This window comes from Haliotis rubra, unplaced genomic scaffold, assembly GCF_003918875.1.
Source record: "Haliotis rubra isolate DU_JTF1 unplaced genomic scaffold, ASM391887v1 Scf329, whole genome shotgun sequence".
In the NCBI taxonomy this organism is placed as follows: domain Eukaryota; kingdom Metazoa; phylum Mollusca; class Gastropoda; order Lepetellida; family Haliotidae; genus Haliotis; species Haliotis rubra.
In genome coordinates, this window is record NW_025767001.1 from 70643 (window position 1) to 91045 (window position 20403).

The following is a 20403-nucleotide window of genomic DNA, read 5'->3' on the forward strand; positions in this document are numbered from 1 at the left end:
GCATTACGTACTGAGCCATATGTACAACTTCCACGTTACATGAGAAGCATACTAGCATCCTCAAGATGTGGTTCCTTGAAGCTTGAGGTAGAAACGGGCCGCTATAGTAACCCACCAATCCCATCAATTCTACGATTTTGGAAAGTCTGTTCGAACTGTGTTGAAGATGAAACCCATTTTCTTCTCCACTGAAGATATACGCAAAACAGAGCTGCCTACCTTTTTTAATGACAGCCAGACCACTGCCATAAATACCCTGCTTAATTATAATGCCGCTATGTTTTCCTTAGGTAAAATGTGTTTTAAAATGTTTAGTAGTAGAAAGTTATTTTTTCGCTTATAGATTGTTTATATCTTATCCCAAAGATATTTTATTTTGTTAATAACAGCACCTTTCTGTGTTGTTTGTCCCTTAAACTCCGGAAACGGACTTAAAAGCTTAAACGTAAAGAACTGGAGAGGGACCTTCTCGTACACATTGTGGTTTATCATTAGCGTAATTGCTTACTCTCCAGGCTACATATAGATGAAATCTTTGAAGAGCATTTAGAAGTGGAATGCATAATATAAGCAAGATTTATGGATGTCAACTTCTTTATTGTGAATAACACGACGTTTCGGAGTGTATGCTGTATATCACCTCAAGAAGGCGCAAGCATACACTCCGAAACGTCGTGTTATTCACAATGAAGAAGTTGAAATCCATAAAGATTGCTTTTCTTGTACATATAGATGGGTTAGAATCCAGTGAAATGTACGCAACAATAATGCCAGTCAGATAGAAACAAAAAACACTTATTACGCCACAAACCGATATATATTGCGAAAATAATAGCCCCACAATGCAGAAGCAAAGAAAAAACGATCACTCAGTAAATTGGAAGACACTGGGAGGATAAGGTCACTTGGACCTATGGTCCTCGTAAGGTAAAACATAAATGTTTTCTCTCATTTATAAATCTACATTCGCTTGAAAATATTTCCCGTACCGTCGTCTATAATATGAAACAAACGAGCAACTCTCGCCAACTAAACCGTTAGCTGCACAGAAGACGTCAATCCGGCAAATGTGCATACAGTCAAGGAAGATGGTTGAGCTGAGCGTCTCCAAGGTGACCCAGCGTGAGCCCGGATGATGACATGCGCACAAAGGTCTGGTCGTACCCACATTCGCCATAAACGCGGTCCGTGATGTTTTGTTTCAGAAAGGCAGCAGCGACTGAAACTTGAAATGCTGATACTGGCATGCCAAGTACATTGGGATAAGGACAATTGTTTGGCCATAAAGATATCACAGCATTACATTGGTGCAAAAACAATATTTGGGCCAGAAACATAGTACAACAATAATATATTGGACCTTTTATAAGATTTTATAACAGATTTGCCGGGAAGAGAAGACAAGTATTATTAAATGGGAACAAGGACAACAGTTTGGCTAACAACTTACCAAATCTTATAAAAAGCAAATCCATAAATGAACTTTTGGTTGAATACAACTTTCTGTGCTTCAATTCCAGACTGACATGCCGGTACCGTTCCACAAAGCGATCGTAGAGCTAAGATGATCATAGCGCGGACACTTTAACATAGACTTACGACAGTCGTAGCACTAAGGTGATCGTAACTCCCATACTTTAACATAGACTTACGACAGTCGTAGCACTAAGGTGATCGTAACTCCCATACTTTAACATAGACTTACGACGGTCGTAGTGCTACGATCGCTTTGTGGAATGGGCCCCTGATCTGCACTTGAACGTCCCTTTTCTGAATCCTAACTGGATTTTGTGAAAAGTACATGTCGGTGATAGCTGTAGTATTGTTCTTTCGAAGTAAGTTTTTTCGTCCAGCTGGGTCTGAATCCTGTCATGAGAATCTTGGTAACAATGTCCTAGTCACACATGCAAGAAGACACCAGCTTGAGATCGAATCGATTTTCAGTTCATATGCATAGATGTTTGTCATTAAGCGTGAAACGTTACGTTTCAAAGAAACTGTTCAGTCTTGCACCAAAACAACGCGCACGTGTATTGTTTCTGATTATTATTATTATTATTATTATTATTATTGTCATTGGAGTTTTGAGTTTTAACTCCCAATTCAAATTGTTTGCAGACATGCCCTTTTCTCTCGACAGGTAATATTTACATGGTTTACTTTGTATAATTGTCTTTTTGTTTATCAGAAACTCGAAATATGAGTATCGGAAGCAATGCTGTTTCTCCTTTCATAAACATAAAACACGGTCGTCCTGTAAGAGATGACAATTTCTTGATTCTGAGATATTGCAATTTTTCTATATACTAGTTGGAATATAATAGAATAACGAAGTTGTCCTCGACACAATATCACGCCTCTCCCGTCACTTAACATCTAAGTAGTGAGGAAGATATAAACAGAAACAGTTAAGGCAAAGCAGCTACTTTTTGTGGATCCCGATTAAATTATTCATCATCTCTCAGTCAATAACAATAATCGTTGAGGTACAAAGTTGAGATGACACAAATAGGCATCCTTGGTTTTTAAGTGATGCCATGTAGACTACTTGACTGAAACTGTTCAAAGCAGGGGCCAGTCTGATTATATGTTCCCTGTTTACAAATTAGTTGTGACGATGAACAGCTTCTCGATATATTTACCGAAGTTAATCTCTACGCTGTCACCAATGATCAGGATTGTTCGAATTCGAACCAATGCTTGTTGCGAGAGGACACTAACAGGATCGGGTGGAAGGGCTCGCTGATGTCTATCACTGGATTGTCCTATCCAGACTCGATTATTTACAGACCACATGTCATTTTGCTGGAATTGTGGTGAGAGTGGCTTTAAACAGTTAACAAAACACCAAATAATGTGGTGTTTTGTTTTTAAATGTTTTAAATATTTTTATTGTTCCCAAATATACAAGCATGGTATAATGTGGTATTGTATTGATTCTGTTAAGCTAATGGCAACTGTTGAAGAAAATACTGATAGTGAATGTTTCGACGCAAAGAAAACGAAACTGCTTAAGATTGAAAGGCTGTCAACACATGCTTACTGATGTATGTCATCAAGTGTAATGCATTTCGTTTCAAAGAAGTGTTAAGTCTTTTATAGCAATATAATAGTATAAAGAGGTTATATCGACACAATATCTCGCCTCTCCAGTCACTTACCATCTAAGTAGTGAGGCAGAAATACAAAAATGCAAAGCAAAGTAGATACTGTTTATGGGTCCCGATTCAATTATTTAGCATCTCCCAGTCAATAACAAGCTTTTAAAGAATCGTCTAAATACAAAGTTGAGATGACACAAATACGCATTGCTGGTCACCTGGTTCACACATGATGCACTGTAGACTAATTGACTGAAAGTGTTGAAAGATTGATAATGATGGTGAACAGCTTTTTAATATATTTATATGGCGCACCCCACAGGTGTTCTCTTGCGTCAGTATTGACATCATTGTGGAACAATGGCGCTGAACGACCAAGGGATTCACAGGAACTTGTTAGAATCATAAGGGCTTTAGGTGCAGCCTTCGGTGACTGTCACTGTCTAAGAATCACGAAAAGTGGATCTCAGTGGTATGTGAACAACGTGCCACCCTAGTTAATTTAATTCATTGAAATTTAAAAGACAATTCAATTTCCAACCTGTTTTAAAAGCTGTGTTTCTTTTGCACCTCAGTAAGTATTACCAGTTGCCGATCTAGTGGTAGATGACATGCTGCGATCTAACAAGGATACTCTATCAATGATTCAGAGTACAAAGCTAAAGCTGTCTATATGACTTGCAGCCAGCAGAAACACATGTTGGTCTCCGTGACCTCCACAACAAAACAGAAACAAATTGGAATGCAACTATTTACTCTTCAAATGATTATAAAATATTACATTCATATGGTATATGTACATCAAGATATAGCATACCGGTATATACTGTACATATATTCTACAGTAAATATCATTGTAAACTTGAGTTTATGTAGAAGGCATTATAAGTACTCTAGCAGCTGATTAGACAATCAACAGCGACAAGGACCTACAAGGACATTGATGGTCAGAATAGACCAAGAAAACGCCATCTTTCTGGGACAATGAAACATGATCAACATCAGATGACATGCAGACTGTGAGTTGCCACAAAGAAAATTGATATAATAATGACAAGATCATGACAAACATGATCACGAAGAAACATTAGTGACAATACCAAAGTAAGGTTTGACACATTTAGAAACTGACAAGATGGTATCTATTCTGGAACCTGTAACAAGAAAATTCATATTTGATAGTTATTGGAAATAGACATGACACTAATTTTGCAAGGACAGTACTTTGGCTGGGCCAGAAATCAGCGAAGGTGAGACAAGTACATTACTATGGTAGGAGAGTGGTTCAAGGACATGACAATAATTTGAGAAAAGCTGAGCCAGAAAAAATACACAAAAGTGAGTTTGGGAAGGAATAATGGACATGAAAGTAAGGAACAAGGATATGGCATTCAAGCTGTGAGAATATGTGGCAGAAGCCTTGGAGGACACACAAATGTGTCTGGTAGGCTGGGACAAGGAAAGGGTATGCTGGCAATTGCACAATGGGACAAAACATGGAGAGTCTTGGACAAGGATAAGGAAGCCTGTCCTGGATAAAGGTTGGAGTTCTTAATACAACAAACAATATACAACTTCACATCACAGTTCTCTTATCATGCTGTCTTCATCCTGCTATCCCATCCTCTTTTGTAAAGATCAATGAAATGTACTGATACGTCTTGTTTGCCAATCCTTACAGTTCACCAATCAAGAGCAAGGTTGGTATTTGAGCAACACGCTTATAAAACAAACTACTGTTCAAAGTCTACTCAAGTTTAGAATATTCTCTTGGATATATGACAGAAACAGGTCTGAACATGGTGGTGTAAATGAACAATCATATTACTGATCACTAAAATACATAAGCACTAGAAATCATATTGTATAGATATTTATGCTAAAATATTGTGTTTTGCACACCAAAATGCTTCAAGAATAAAATATAAGGATTCTTCACAATAAACATGAACTGGTGATAAATAAAATCAGTGATAATATTACGCATGAAAGCACCAAATATAAAACAGAAATACATGTATTGGATACAAATCTGTAAATAATGTATAACAATTGAATAAAATGACTCGCACATGTCAAAATGCAGACACGCTGAACTTGCACTGTAAGTTAAACAAAACACCATTTCAAACTGGATTACTGTAGGTTTCAGGGTGAGATTGCTAAACTGCTGGTCAAACAAACATATATACCACCCTCAATTTCAATACACTAACCCCAATAGAATACACGCTTTAAAATTTCAACTTTGTAGAAAGGAAAATATTAATGACAACATTTGATCCTATTTCAATCCTTAACTGGTCGACATACAAAATTTAATAAACTTACAAGAAGTGTGAAATCAAAAGATTGCAAATATATAACCATAGAAGAACATGATCTAATATTCAATTTTTCAAAATTTAATGTTAATAAATAAAAATAATAGTGTCTTAGCAAGACTTGTAGCGTAACCATGGTAACTGAAATGGAAGCACCGCCATATGTGGTTCAAAATACACATCAGTGTGTGGTAATCAGCAGCATTTCAGGACAGGCAAGTCAGACAAAGCAGTTCTAAATTGCAGAGAGACGGCTCCCAATACTGTTCAGGACTTTTGCGCCATCATCATTTCCCATAGCAGAATCTGTAGGTACTCCTCTTTTACATGCAAGTTAAGGTTATCTTTATAGTTGTTAGTATATTCCTGTGTTTCCTTCTACACTTGACATGCTGGCATGGATTAGCATTCAATATATCTAATACCAATGACTAAACTCATCTTATTTCTTCCACAAGTTAGAATTAATAGGAATTCATCAAATTTACACAAATTTTACTATTATCATTGTTTACCAGTGCTTTCCATCCTTCAAATGCCTGAACACATATCAAGCATTTTCATAGTCTAACTTCATCACATAACAATATTTCTAAACACGTTTTATATGTATGGAAGGTATCTTAAAGCAGTAGAAAATTCCTGGAGATAGAAGTGTCAGGTTACAACTTAATGCGACTAATATATGGACTACCAAGCCTCATTATTACATTGTTTCCAAAAGTCATCCCACCAATATGTGTTTAGGTTTGTAACATAGGCTACTTGAAAAAGAAAGAAACATTTATTCCACAATCGTCATGAAGCATAAAACCAAACGAGATATTCCAACAGTAACATTTTTATAAACCATTCATTGCAAATAAATCCCCCCTTGCATTAATTAACAAATACTCGCCACAAACAGGACTGTCTCCACACACAACCTGCCTACATAAAGGCCCTGTTTGATAAGGAACTCAAGGACCTGCCTGTTTGACAAGGTACTCAAGAACCTGCCTAATTATACTGTACTCAAGGCCGTTTGATATGACTGACTGACTGAGTTTGGTTTTACGCCGCTTTTAGCAATATTCCAGCAACATCACGGCGGGGGACACCAGAAATGGGCTTCACACATTGTGCCCATGTGGGGATTCGAACCCGGGTCTTCGGCGTGACGAGCCAACACTTTAACCATTAGGCTACCCCACCGCCCCCGTTTGATATGAAACTCAAGGACCTGCCTGTTTGATAAGGTACTCAAGAACCTGCCTAATTATACTGTACTCAAGGCCCTGTTTGATATGAAACTCAAAGACCTGCCTCTTTGAAGGTACTCAAGAACCTCCTTGATAAGGTAAACAAGGACTATTAAACAAGACACTTAAGGACCTGCCTGTTAAACAAGACAAGCTATCAATGAACACATATCAACACTCAACAAATACAGTAGAAACCAGTCAAATAACAGCGTACATAGTACCAGTCAAACTAACAGGGTTGAGACATAGTATATGTCAAAGTCTGCTGACTAGAAAAGGGAATTTCTGAAATTAATGAACAGATGGAGTAACATTAAACAGTCATGTAAGAAATCATACAGGTAAGGCACAGCTACACACCTCCTAACACTGCCGGTTAAATTCTGTAACAACAACGTCATGAAATTGTTTGTTTGTTTGTTAGTTGTTTAATGCCACATACAGTTATATGGAAGCAGTCTGTAAATTATTAAGTCTGGACCAGACAATCCAGTGATCAACAGCATGAGCATCGATCTACACAATTGGGATACGATGACATGTGTCAACCAAGTCAGCGAACCTGACCAACCAATCCCGTTAGTACGTCATGAAATAAGATGAGAGTTAGGATATATTGTTCTGGCGAAGACTGGTGATTATTACCCCAAGATTGAATTATCAGTAGTGTGTACAGATGAGGACATACATGCATATAATAATGTTAAAGAGGCTGATAGGAATGTTTGCCATTGATACATCAGCAGTAACAGCATCAGTGTGTTCAACTCTTCAGAGTCAGACTCCTTCCAATATCTTGGGCTTCATCCTGACCTACACAGAAACACATGCACACATGTGGAGGCTGTTTGAATATGCCTCTGTTCACACAGCAGTAAAATTGGGAACCCGGAAGTATGGAGACTGTGAACATTCTACTGTCTGGCAAAGCAGGTTGAATTGAATGATCCCCAGGAAGCTGAGAATGTTAATCAAGTGTACACTGATCCATTGACCGGGACAACAGTGTCAGCATTTTGAGCATGATTCTTGTCTATGGAGCCTCATTTACTTTAAGTACACACATTATTTATTATCATCACCATCCAAGTTTATACTAAGTATATGTGAATAAGCTACTTCTTAGCTATACGAAGTACAAACATCAATATACCTTCATGTTCACAATGGATGAATACTGGCATTAACAAAGAACAGTATAGCAAGCAATACTGAAACATGACCTCACCTCAGTATTTTGTGTTATGGAAGTGCAAGTATAACTCATACTAAGACTATGTGACTGGCAACCAAGAAGGTTAATGAGCATGAAATGATTACTATTTCAGCTAGGCAAAGCCATCAACCACACACCACTGTACATCCTAAATGATACCAGTTCACAATTGTTTGTTTGCTTTCTAAATATTTCCATCCTTTATTTGACATTTGACACATATCTACCACTGCCAGTGTAAATATATCAAGTGCTAAATACCTACTTGAGAAGGCATTATTATTCAAATCAATGTTTCATTTATTTCAATCAAGTCATGAAATATGTTTTGGTGTTTCATCATGTTCATGATTATACTTAACATAATTTGTGGTAATAACAAATCCTCTACAAGAACAGTGTATTGATGAAAAATAAAAGACAAACCCACAAAACAAAACATATACAAGGTTGACTTTGTACTTTCAACAAATGTAAATAATAAAACTTTATATGTCAAGCAATACTTTTCTGATAAATAATCACATAAATATGCAACACTATCCTACTAGAAAGGTTAGGAAAAGAAGTAAAAGTATTTTCATGAAAGAATATTGATAAGGATATTTCACACGAAGTCACCATGCACCTTAATTTGCATAAGAAAAGTCAGACACCAAATAATACATGCCCCAGTATTTTGATGTTTTTGTAAGTAAAATGCCTCTTGTGCACAACAGTTCAAAATGAACTGTATATTGCCCTGTGTCTTTGCTGTTTTCCTTGTCAACTGTGGTTTACTAAGACAAATCATGAACAAGGCACAAACACACCGGATACACAATGGACACACAGTGATCCATCACAACCGTGATGTCCTTCACATCCCCTGGTTCCTGGCAGTCTCAAACATGAACCACAGACAAGCACAATGGACACACAACCATGACAACCGTGATGTCCTTGACACATCCCCGGGTTCCTGGCAGTCTCGCACATGAACCACAGACAAGCTCAATGGACACACAACCATGACAACCGTGATGTCCTTGACACATCCCCGGGTTCCTGGCAGTCTCGCACATGAACCACAGACAAGCACAATGGACACACAACCATGACAACCGTGATGTCCTTGACACATCCCCGGGTTCCTGGCAGTATCGCACATGAACCACAGACAAGCACAATGGACACAAAGCCATGACAACCGTGATGTCCCTGACACATCCCCTGGTTCCTGAGAGTCTCGCACATGAACCACAGACAGGAAGAATGGACACACAGCCATGACAACCATGATGTCCTTCACACATCCCCTGGTTCCCGAAAGCATCCCACATGAACCACAGACAGGCAGCAATCATACTCTCGTCTACACAACCCACACAAACCAGAAAGACAATTCATCCCACTGCTGCGTACCTGGCACTTCACAGATCCACAACCCATAGAGTCTACATTATTGCATAGATCTAGTTGACTGTGCTGTGACTAGCAAGTTTAAACAGACTTATCACTATTGACACCGGAAGATTCAGAGTCATCGGAATCATCCTCATCATGTGTATGAGTGACTTTACGGGGTGTGTTGGCTCGAAGATGAAGCACATGTTTCGATGGTGATGATGTCTGACGAGCTCGTTTCTTAGGGCTTCCAAGTTCAGGTGTGCCGTTGACTGAGCGATTCCTCACAATTCCAGTGAAATCCTCTTCTTTCTCCTTCAGTGAAGGCTCATGTTCAACAGTAGATTCATGGGGCATCTGAAAGCAGAGTACAGATGGTTGCTGTTTACTAACCTATGAGTGAGTGAGTTAAGTTTTATGCCGCACTCAGCAATATTCCAGCTATAAATAATAGCTGTAAATTATTGAGTCTGAACCAGACAATCCAGTGATCAACAGCATGAGCATCAATCTGCGCAACTGGGAACCGATGACATGTCTCAACCAAGTCAGGGATCCTGACCACCTGAACCCGTTAGTCGCCACTTACGACAATCATGGGTTACTGAAGATCAATATTCTAACCCTGACCTTCACGGGTCACTAACCTATATTACAACAGCCTGAAGTCACCGAGGTCTTCACAAGACAAACCTCTGACTAACACTGTGAGCAATGGTCCTCACTGTCGGCTTGAATGACACACAAAAGCAAGTCTGGTCATCTTAATCATTAAGTTGCATCATACAGAAATACATTCCTGCGGGCCAATTCTTTCCTAGGCCCCACTGAGACACTCATATTGATCTGGTACACTACATCTGAGTTTACACAGCAGCAAGATGCACCCAGTATTACAGCTGGTGCATGGTAGCTATGGAAAATCTGTCCATTACTCAGAGACCAAAATACACGGACTTAGGAGGTGAGGTGAGGTGAAATTGGGTTTTACGTCGTGCTTGAGAATATTTCACTCATATGACGAAGTGCATGCGTGTGTATGTGTATTTGCGGCTGCTTGTACTAGCTGAGACTTAAGCTGGTTTTATAGTGCTAGCCCACTGAGATACCATGCCGCAGTGAAGCATGAATACCCCACTCAGACACATTGTACTGACTCCGAGCCGACCAGTCCTTGTTGTACCCATTAATGCCGCGCGCCAGGCAGGGACCAACAAGTACCATATTTTAACGTCTTTTGGTATGACGCTGTCGGGGATCGAACCCTCGACCTTCCGCTGCCCGGGCAGACGCTCTAACCACTACACCGCGGAGGCGGTTCATGGACTTAGGAAGTGAGTATGGTTCTATATCACTTTTTGCAATATTCTAGCAATATCACATCAGCGGGACATCAGATATGGGTTTCACACGTTGTACACATGTGGGGAATCAAACATGGGTCATCGGTGTGATGAACAGATGCTTTAACCACTAGGCTACCACACTGCCCTCCGTTGCAGAATAGAACCTGGGTCTTTAGGGTGATGAGCAAATGTTTTAACAACTAGTCTACCCCACCTCCTCCAATGGACTACGTCCTGCAGTTGCAAGGATGGATAATTCAGGCCCATAACGCTTGTCATACTTATTAAGCCATTGGACCGACTACTTGCAGAGTAGCATAACCTATCAGTGCATGATCTCGTACAAAATCAGTTTTTAAAGTTCATGAACATGAGCGATGACATCCCAGGCAGAATTTGAGTAGCACATTGCTTGTGACATATGGTAGTTACCAGCATGGCAGGAGCCCCGGAACAAGTAGCAGAATGGGTAGTGAAGGAGGTTCAGGAATGTCCCAGCATAGATGTCAGCATATCGCATCACCTGGGATGCTAAAAATGTCTGCCGAGAACCTGGAACATAACATGTGCATAAAACTGTGAACTGAAACCCTCACAGGACATTACTTGATACACTGTGGCCTAAAAAGTACCCATGAAATAAAGTGAAAGTAAAAATAACCCTTGAAACAAGTGTAAAAGTGATCACAGCTCACATACCCCGGCTTCCCACTTTTGGACATGGACTGACTGACTGAGTTTGGTTTTACGCCGCTTTTAGCAATATTCCAGCAACATCACGGCCGGGGACACCAGAAATGGGCTTCACACATTGTACCCATGTGGGGATTCGAACCCGGGTCTTCAGCGTGACGAGCCAACGCTTTAACCATTAGGCTACCCCACCGCCCTTTGGACATGGAAAGGACTGATATTGATATATATAATGTGACAAGGATCAGCTGCTCACAAGACTTTATCCTTGACTCCACCAAACTTTATACATGTAAACATGTTAGATAATAACCTAGCATATATAGTTTCGGTGATATGCTCCGGACAAGATAACCATCGAACACATTTTGCAATAAACTCGTGTTTCCATAGAAACAGTAAAAAATGTAATTCTGATAAACTTTAGAAAAGCAAAAGGCACATTTGTCGGTCATGATCAACTTGTGTGTTAAGTTGTATAGTTTCACTGATATGCTCTGGACAAGATGACCATCAAACACATTTTGCACTGTCATGTTTCCATGGAAACAGCAAAATTGTAATTTTTTGAATAAAATTGATATTTTATATTTATCCTGATTCATGCTCTTTTTGCTTGTCTTCTTCTTCTTGCGAACATAGTGGAACACTTGTATCTCCCTAATTAAAGCTCCCTTCAATTTAAAATCACTAATCAATACTCACCAAGAGTTGCCTCTCTTTGCTCCCTTTTGGCGGGAAAGGTGGCGCCACCACATCCCACATGCTTCACTCTCTCCTGTTTAACTAGCCCGACACTTGAATTTTCAGGGAAATCCAAAAGTGTCATGTGGGGAGGATGGGAGGGCTTACCTCATGAGTCAGGATAAGTATAAAATATCAATTTTATTCAGAAAATTACATATTTTTCCTTATCCTGACTCATGCTCTTTTTGCTTGTAGAATCCGACGGAATGTGAGGTGGGAACAGATACTTTGCATTTTAATTAGTGATTTAGATGTACGGGAACTTCATAAGGGCACTGTAATTAAATTAATTTCTGCTGCTATCATACATAAGTTCTACCAGCTGCCATAGATGGGGTACTACAATATTAAAATAATATAGGAATAAGCGACTCCAAATTGGAGAAGCGACCCAATAGTACATGTAACATAGGTACTGGGTTTTAAGACTAATGTAGGCTTAAGATATACAACTAGCAAAAAACTCTGTAGAGTTTGTAAGCTTGATAAATACTGATATAGTATATACAGATATAATCTCGTGAGACTATGTCTCATCGTCTACGAGGAACTGTCAACTGCTGTGCTAAAACCAATGGTCCGAAATGGTGAATACCTGAGACGTCCTCGGTGGCGATATCTCTCAGGTAGTGGTTAGCAAACACCATGTCGGATTTCCAAAAGCAGCCCTCCATAATGGTATTCAACGAGCAATTTCCATGTAGAGCGAGTGTCGAAGCCAGTGCTCTGATTTCGTGAGGACTAGATGCTCTTGGAGGGTCGAGTCCTGCAGCCTTGTAGGCTCGAAGTATGACAGTTCTGATCCATATCGATATCGTGGTACGTGAGACTTCGGTCTCAGTCGCTGTAGATAGAGGGATGAATAACCGCTTGAGTTTTCTTCGCCTCGTTTTGGATCGTTGTAAATAAATTTTGAGTGCTCTCACTGGGCATAATGATAGATCAAGCGTATCATGAGGTCCGAGTATCGAGGAAAGTGCAGGGACGTGGAATAATCTGTCTGGTTGACCTGGCATTTGATTCTTGGCGATAAAGTCCCATCGCAGTCCCATATGCACTGTGTTTTGATTCTCATCAAAACGTGTTTTCTCGTAGTCTAGAGCGTGGATTTCTGATACTCCGGCTGCTATTGCTAGGGATAGCAGGAACAGTGTTTTCTGCGTCAGAAATTCGAACGATGTTGATTCCAGTGGTTCATAAGCCTCACTTGTGAGGTACTGGAGCACTATATTTAGATCCCATGCTGGAGCGCGAAATCTCTGTTTCTGATCCTCCAATCGGAATGAACGTAGCAAGGCCAGTAACTCTTGCGTCTTCGTTAACTTGACACCCGTTCTCACAGTTATCACTGAACTTAATGCTGCGAGATACGTAGATAGTGTCGAGCCTTTTAGATGTTTGGTTTGTCGTAGGTGACAAAGGTAGACTGCCATTTGAGGGTGGTTAGCATTTCTAGCTGTAAATCCCTTTTTAGCAGCGTATGTCTCAAAACTGTGCCACTTGTCATCATACAAGTTGCGCGTAGAGTTGCGCAAAGCAAGTGTGACTGCTTTTGCCGCTCTGGCTGAATAACCTCTCTTGTTTAAACACACTTTAATACAGTCCATACGTGAAGTTGGAATGCTCCTGGGTTTTCGATGCGCTTGTTTGTGTGAGGATGTACAAGTAGATTCGGCTTTGGTAGTTGTAGTATTGGTTGTCCGATTTCTTGAATTAGAATGGGAAACCACGTTCTCGCTGGCCAGTAGAGCGCGACCAAAATCAGTTGGAGGCTCTGAGTTTGTCTGATTTTCTGTAACACCTTTGGAATTAGCTGGCGCGGAAACGCATCTGGCGTTGAGGCCTTCCAAGGATATGCTTAGAGCGTCCGTTGCCAACGCTTGTGGATCCGGGACTGGTGAGACGAATGTTGTTAGTTGATTGTTGAAGCGAGTAGCGAATAGGTCTATTAATGGAGCTCCTATTTCCATGATAATCTGAGCGAAGATTTCTGGGTGGAGTTTCCATTCCGTCGGTGATGGTAGATATGGCCGAGAGAGTGCGTCTGCTAGTACATTCTTGGCTCTGGGAATGTGGCATGCTCTGACATGTATGTTTAGATCGTCGATCAGATCGAACAGTTGGAAGCTTAGAGTCAATAGGTTCAATGATCTCGTTGAACCTTGTTTGTTTATATAAAACGCCACTGTTGAGTTGTCGGTGTGGATCATTAGGTTCGCATTCTGTAGAATGGTGCTCCAATGAAGTAGGGCGTTCATTACTGCTTTCATTTCGAGCATGTTTATATGCAGTTTGCTCTCTTCTTGGTTCCATAACCCTGATGCCGTCTGGTTGGCGAGATGAGCTCCCCAACCTTGGAGCGACGCGTCTGCATAGAGATGGGTTTTGAACTCCGGCTCTGTTAAATAGATGCCTTCGCAAACATTCGACCTCCTGGTCCACGAAAGTAGATGAGGTCTGAGGTAATTCGGTAGACCGAATGGTTGAAGGTCGTCGAGATGAGTGTTGATGAGGACCTGTAACGTGCGTAACTGTAGTCTGCCTCTGGCTGTCATGTCTTGTGCTGACGTGAGGAGACCCAACAGACTCTGCCACTGTCGTAGTGGTAATGGAGATAGTAAGGCTTGTGGAATGGTCTGTTGGATCTTGAGCCATCGGTCCTCTGGTACGACGATACGATTCTGTGTCGTGAGGAATCGAATGCCTAGAAATTGCAGGTCTTGCGTAGGTTCTAGAGTAGATTCACTAACCATCCTAGCTGTGTTAGTAGCTTGATGGTGAAATTCAGTTGTAGTTTGAGACGCTCTGGATCTTGATCTACTTGAATCCCGTCGTCGAGGTAGAACGCACTGCGTAGCCCTTGACGATGTAGGTAAGTGACGATGGGTTTCGTTACTCTTGTGAACAACCAGGGAGCCGATGATATTCCAAATGGTAGTACCCTCCATTGGTAATGTAGCCCGTCTAGAGTAAACCGTAGGTACTTCCTCGAGTCGGGATGTATCGGGATATGCAGGTAGGCATCCTGTAGATCTATACTGGCCATGTAGTCCATCGAACGAACGAGGTGCCGTAGTTGAGGTAGATGTATCATGCGAAACGTTGGCGGTTTGCGTAGATAATCCCTGTTGAACGTGCTCATGTTGTAGATGAGTCGGAACTTTTCCTTGGAATTTTTCTTGGGTACTAGGAAAACTGGGGAGTAGAAACCTGGCTCGATGTTTACTTGATCCTCGATTTCTATGGCCTGCTTGGTTAGGAGAGATGAAACAGCTTCTCGTAACTTTAGTAGTTGTTGTGCCTGGAAGTCGAACTTGTGAGGGATGACTGTAAGCGGAGGTGTGGCCTGTAGTTGGATTCGATATCCGTGTTGAAGGATGCTGGAGACATATGGATCTTGTAGTATTCCCCAGTTCTCCCAGTGCAGTTGAAGGCGTCCACCCACTTGTGAAGGTTGTACAGGGACGGCTGGGGGTGGAAGACTCCAGTCGTTCCGAACCCGTCTTTCATCGTTTATAGTTGCGGGAGCCTCTGGGTGCCCTGCCTCTTCCAGATCCTCCCCTGTAGTTGCCGAATGGGCGGCGAAAAGAGTCCTTTCCACCTCTGGATCCGGCCATCTTCCTGTCCCGTGCTCTCTGTAAACCAGTGAACTTCGATCTTCCGGAGTATCTCTGTGATGTCTGCTTGATGACACTAGTCAGAGTGTCAATCGATTTAATCATGAGGACTTCTCTTGAATCCTTGATGACTTCTTTAGAGACTTTATCAATTCCTCCAACGAAGATGGAAGGCGTTGACCATGGGGCTGTGAATAGAGGTGCTGTGAACTGTTCACCCCAACTACAGGTGGTGAGGAGACCTTGACGACGAGCCTGAGTAAGAGCTGCTGAGATGGATGAAAGGTGATCCGTCAAGAATTGCTGGTCCTTCTTCTGCATAAGGAGGGCCGAGTATATCATTCTGTCGTCTTCTGATGTATAATCTCGGAATCTAGTGATGAGAGTTTCATTAATAGTTCTGGATCTGTTGAGGCCGAAAAACATTCTTCTGGTCATAGTTTCGACTTGAGCCAGCTTGCGATCCTCGATCTTGTACGTCTTGGCCTTGGCATTGTTGATGACTTTAAAGTTATCATCGATTTCTTGAGCTTTGTAGAATGGGTCCATGTCATCAGCAAAGAACTTCTTGGCGTTGAACTGAGGTAAGAGCGGCGGCGCCTGAGCTTTAGTGGCTGTTTGGAAAGCTGTATCCAAGTTCTGTGGAACCGTTGCTATAGGGTCAATCGGAGGTAGGGTGATCGTGTCTGCGTCGTCCTCCCTCATGAGATAGGTGTGAGCCGGGTTGTTGTCTTTAGACAGCGAAGCTAGGTCCAGGTTGTTGGCCATCCAGTAGCATATCTCTGCGTTGGAGAATATGATGCCTCCATCATCTTCGGTATCCGGAGCGTTGGTAAGAGGCCGATGATACTCTTCCGATGGTGACTGAGGTGGAGTTCTGTATACTTGAACAACTGTGCATGGCGACGTGTGAGGAGACCTGACTGGAGACTTTCGCGGAGGCTTATGAGGCGAGCGACGTGGTGATCTATGAGGTGTCCTGCGTGGTGATCTACGTGGAGACCTATGAGGCGATCGACATGGTGAACGGCCTGACGAGCTGCGTCTGTAAGGTGACCTTTGCGGAGATCTACGTTGTGGTGAAGGACGATAGCTTCGCGAAGCTCTTGGGGAATCACTCGATGACCTTCTAGACGAAGATGACTTGGAGTCTGTAACTGGAGTCCTTCCGAAGACCTTCGCGAAGCTTCATCTGAGTCGGGTCCTGGGGAGTGACGACTTGACCTTCGCGAAGGCTGGTGGTCCGAGGCAGAGTCCGGAGTTGAGAGGATCCTTCTTCGTGAACCCCTTCGCGAACGTTGATCATCAGAGTCCGAGGCTGGTGACGATCTAGGTGTCCTTCGCGAAGGCCTTCGCGAACGCTGATCGTCTGGGTCCTTCGCAGAGGTAGACTGTGACGTCCTTCGCGCAGGCTGGTCCCTCAGTGGTGACTTGGTAGTAGCCGCTACGTTGACGGGTGGTCCCTCAGGGGTGACGTCTGAGGTCCTAGGCTGGTTGTTTCTTCTCCAGTCCGTAGCGGTCTTCCATCAACTTCATAATCTGTTGAACCAGGTCGCCCGGAACGGTCTGCGAAGTTGTAGTAGCTGCCCTATCTGCGTTGGTAGCGACGGGACCCATGAGAAGATCGTCAGTCCTCAGCGTTGATACATCGGGCTGATTGAGGATCTGCGCTGACGTCACTGTAGCTGACACTGGTCGTTTCTTGCGATGAACATCAGGTATGATGAGCGGCTGCTCATTATACAGGCCCTGTTCTGCGGCGGGAACAATCTCGGCTGAGAAAGTTCTTGCTGACTGCGTTGTTTTCCCCTTGGTAGTAGACGCTGCGCTGGGGGTGCGGAGTCTGCGTTGTGACGTAGATGCCCTCTTAGCCTTAGGCTGCGACGACGGGAGGTCTGGTGATGCAGGACGCTTCTTGAAGACGGCGGAATGCGTCCCACGCCTCTCCTCCGAGGGTAACTCCAGCGGAACACCAGACGGGAGGGGGTCGTCCGACAGCAGCTGACTTGCGAGGGGTTCAGTAGCATTAGCCATGCCTAGACTCTGTTTACGTGACCTATCTGCTGCACGTCTCAGGACGCAAAGTAAATATTTGTTAAAAGCAGAATTAGATAAAGTAATACAGAAACTGCAACGTGAACTGAAAGCACATGGTACAGTACAGCTAGGGCATATTAAATGCGGATCAGCAGCAGAAAAACGTAACTTACAAACAGTACAGATTTTCATCAACGTAATCTACTGAACAATCACGGCGTCCCGTGAATAAACAGCAGTAAATACGAGTAAATACGAATTAATATCAAACCATATTGTTGAAGGATACTAGCTAAACCTCTATAAGAGACTTGTAGAGGTAACTAAGTAAGAATAATCAAAGGATATAGTGCCGTAGGGAGACACAGGCGCTCTCACATCCTGTTCACTGGGCGAAGAAGGAGAGAGTGAAGCATGTGGGATGTGGTGGTGCCACCTTTCCCGCCAAAAGGGAGCAAAGAGAGGCAACTCTTGGTGAGTATTGATAAGTGATTTTAAATTGAAGGGAGCTTCAATTAGGGAGATACAAGTGTTCCACTATGTTCGCAAGAAGAAGAAGACAAGCAAAAAGAGCATGAGTCAGGATAAGGAAAAATAATAAAATTCTGATAAACTTCAAAATAGCCAAAGGCGCATCTATGGGTAATGATTAACATGTGTGTGAAGTTTGGTGTTCCTAGCATGTAAGCATTAAGAGATATGCTCTGGAGAGACGGACGGACAAACAGAATGAACGCTATATACCCCCGCTACGAAGTAACGTGGATATAACAAAGTGACAGTCTGATAAAGTTAAGTACACACTTTAGGTTGAAATAGAACTGATTTAGAACACAAATGTGTTCAGGATGACCAGCTAACAACTCATCAACTTCATTTAAGTTCACAAAAAAAGAGGGGACTGTTGAGGAAACAAAAAGTAACAACAAGAAGACAAAGTCATCAATATCCCCCGCAACGGCAAAATACTCTTTATGAATATGTCTACTAGGTATGATTATGTCAAATGTTTTGGAGTGTATACAGCAAAGTGGAAGGAGAGTATTGAAAGGTTTTTAAGATCTACTCTTGAAAGGAGCACTACCACCAAATTCAGTTGAAGCCTAACTTGTTGCCATGGAAATGCAACAAGATGACATCCACAAAGTCACAGCCTAAGTCAAGTTTCCATGGAAACCACAAAAAATAAAATTCATATCTGGCTCTAAACCCCAAAAGGCACATCTAGGGATTATGCTTGACATATGTACCAAGTTTGATGAAGCTAGCATGTATAGTTTGGGAGATCCGCTCCGGACAAGATGACATCCTCATAAGCACAGCATAAGTCATGTTTCCATGAAAACCGCAAAAAATAAAATTCATATCTGGATCTAACCCCAAAAGGCACATCTAGGGATCATGGTTGACATGTGTACCAAGTTTGGTTAAGCTATCCCCAATAGTTTAGGAGATATGCTTCGGACAAAGTGTGACAGATGCACGGACGGACGGACGGAACTTATTTCTATATCCCTTGCAACTTCGTTGTTGTGGGGGATAAAAAGGTGTGGTCAGTTTCACTAACTACTTGCTGATCCTTACTCTCAGTATGAAGTTCTTACTGAGTTAGTAATTAAGAAACTCACTTGTGTCTCAAAATCAAAAACACCTAATTTTGTCAGACAAGGGTAAATGTCTCTGATCATGTGGGTGTAAGCCAAATGTAAGTATAAACATGGCAAGAGCCAATCAAATTGTCAAGTACTGCAACAAACTTTTCAACAATGTTATTTCATCCTTTGTACTGGAATATTGAGAATGTAATGAAACTCTCTCGCATGGAGATGGAGATTACTATTCAAGTTATTTATGTCACTGATTGCATGTTGTGAATCATTACTGAACAATACACCAAGCCCCATAATGAAGTCACTGCACTGGTCACTGCACTAGTTGTGACTACGTAGTATGTACTCACCACTCCTGAAGAGACTACCCAGAATGCCATAAGACATGTCTAGCTTGTGAACCACATCCTGCAACATCACAAGGGTAACAGTCAGGTATATGCCAAAATATACATGCACTACAGACTTCATACATCATGGTATGGTTGACTACAATACTTTTACACTTTTACAAAATATTGTTCAACTCGTCAAAAATGAAGCATCTCTGACACCAGACAGGTGTGTCAAGACTCACCCGGAGAGAATGCTGGATACCACTGATGTCCGGTTTATCGTTTGTACTGCTGTCCAGGTTTCTGAAGAAGGGTCAATGAGGAAAAAATAATTAAGTAATAAATATTAAGAAGAAGCAAGTGACGAAACTGTAAAACTGGCAGTTCAGTGTGTGTATGCGTATTTTTTTTGTGTCTGTTAGTGTCTGCCTACCTGTACATCTGCCCACCTGTGTGTCTTCCTACCTGTATGTCTGCCCACCTGTGTGTCTGCCTACCTGTATGTCTGCCCACCTGTGTGTCTTCCTACCTGTATGTCTGCCCACCTGTGTGTCTGCCTACCTGTATATCTGCCCACCTGTGTGTCTGCCTACCTGTATATCTGCCCACTTGTGTGTCTGCCTACCTGTATATCTGCCTACCTGTACATCTGCCTACCTGTATCTTGCTGTATGTCTGCCCACTTGTCTAACTATCTGTATGTTTGCCAAGCTGAAGTGTGCCCACTTATATTTCTGCTCACCAGTT

The 20403-nt window shown here is 41.9% G+C and overlaps 1 protein-coding gene across 1 annotated transcript in view; it reads right to left on the reverse strand.

Moving 5' to 3' along the window:
• Positions 1-6727: 6727 nt before the first annotated feature.
• LOC124284075 (cytosolic purine 5'-nucleotidase-like) overlaps positions 6728-20403 on the reverse strand; it is a 37032-nt gene continuing 23356 nt past the window's right edge. The window contains 5 exon segments of the mRNA XM_046720131.1: positions 6728-9628; positions 11050-11064; positions 11066-11169; positions 19672-19729; positions 19899-19959. Of these exon segments, the coding sequence (XP_046576087.1) occupies positions 9368-9628; positions 11050-11064; positions 11066-11169; positions 19672-19729; positions 19899-19959 (499 nt within the window). The 3' untranslated portion in view covers positions 6728-9367.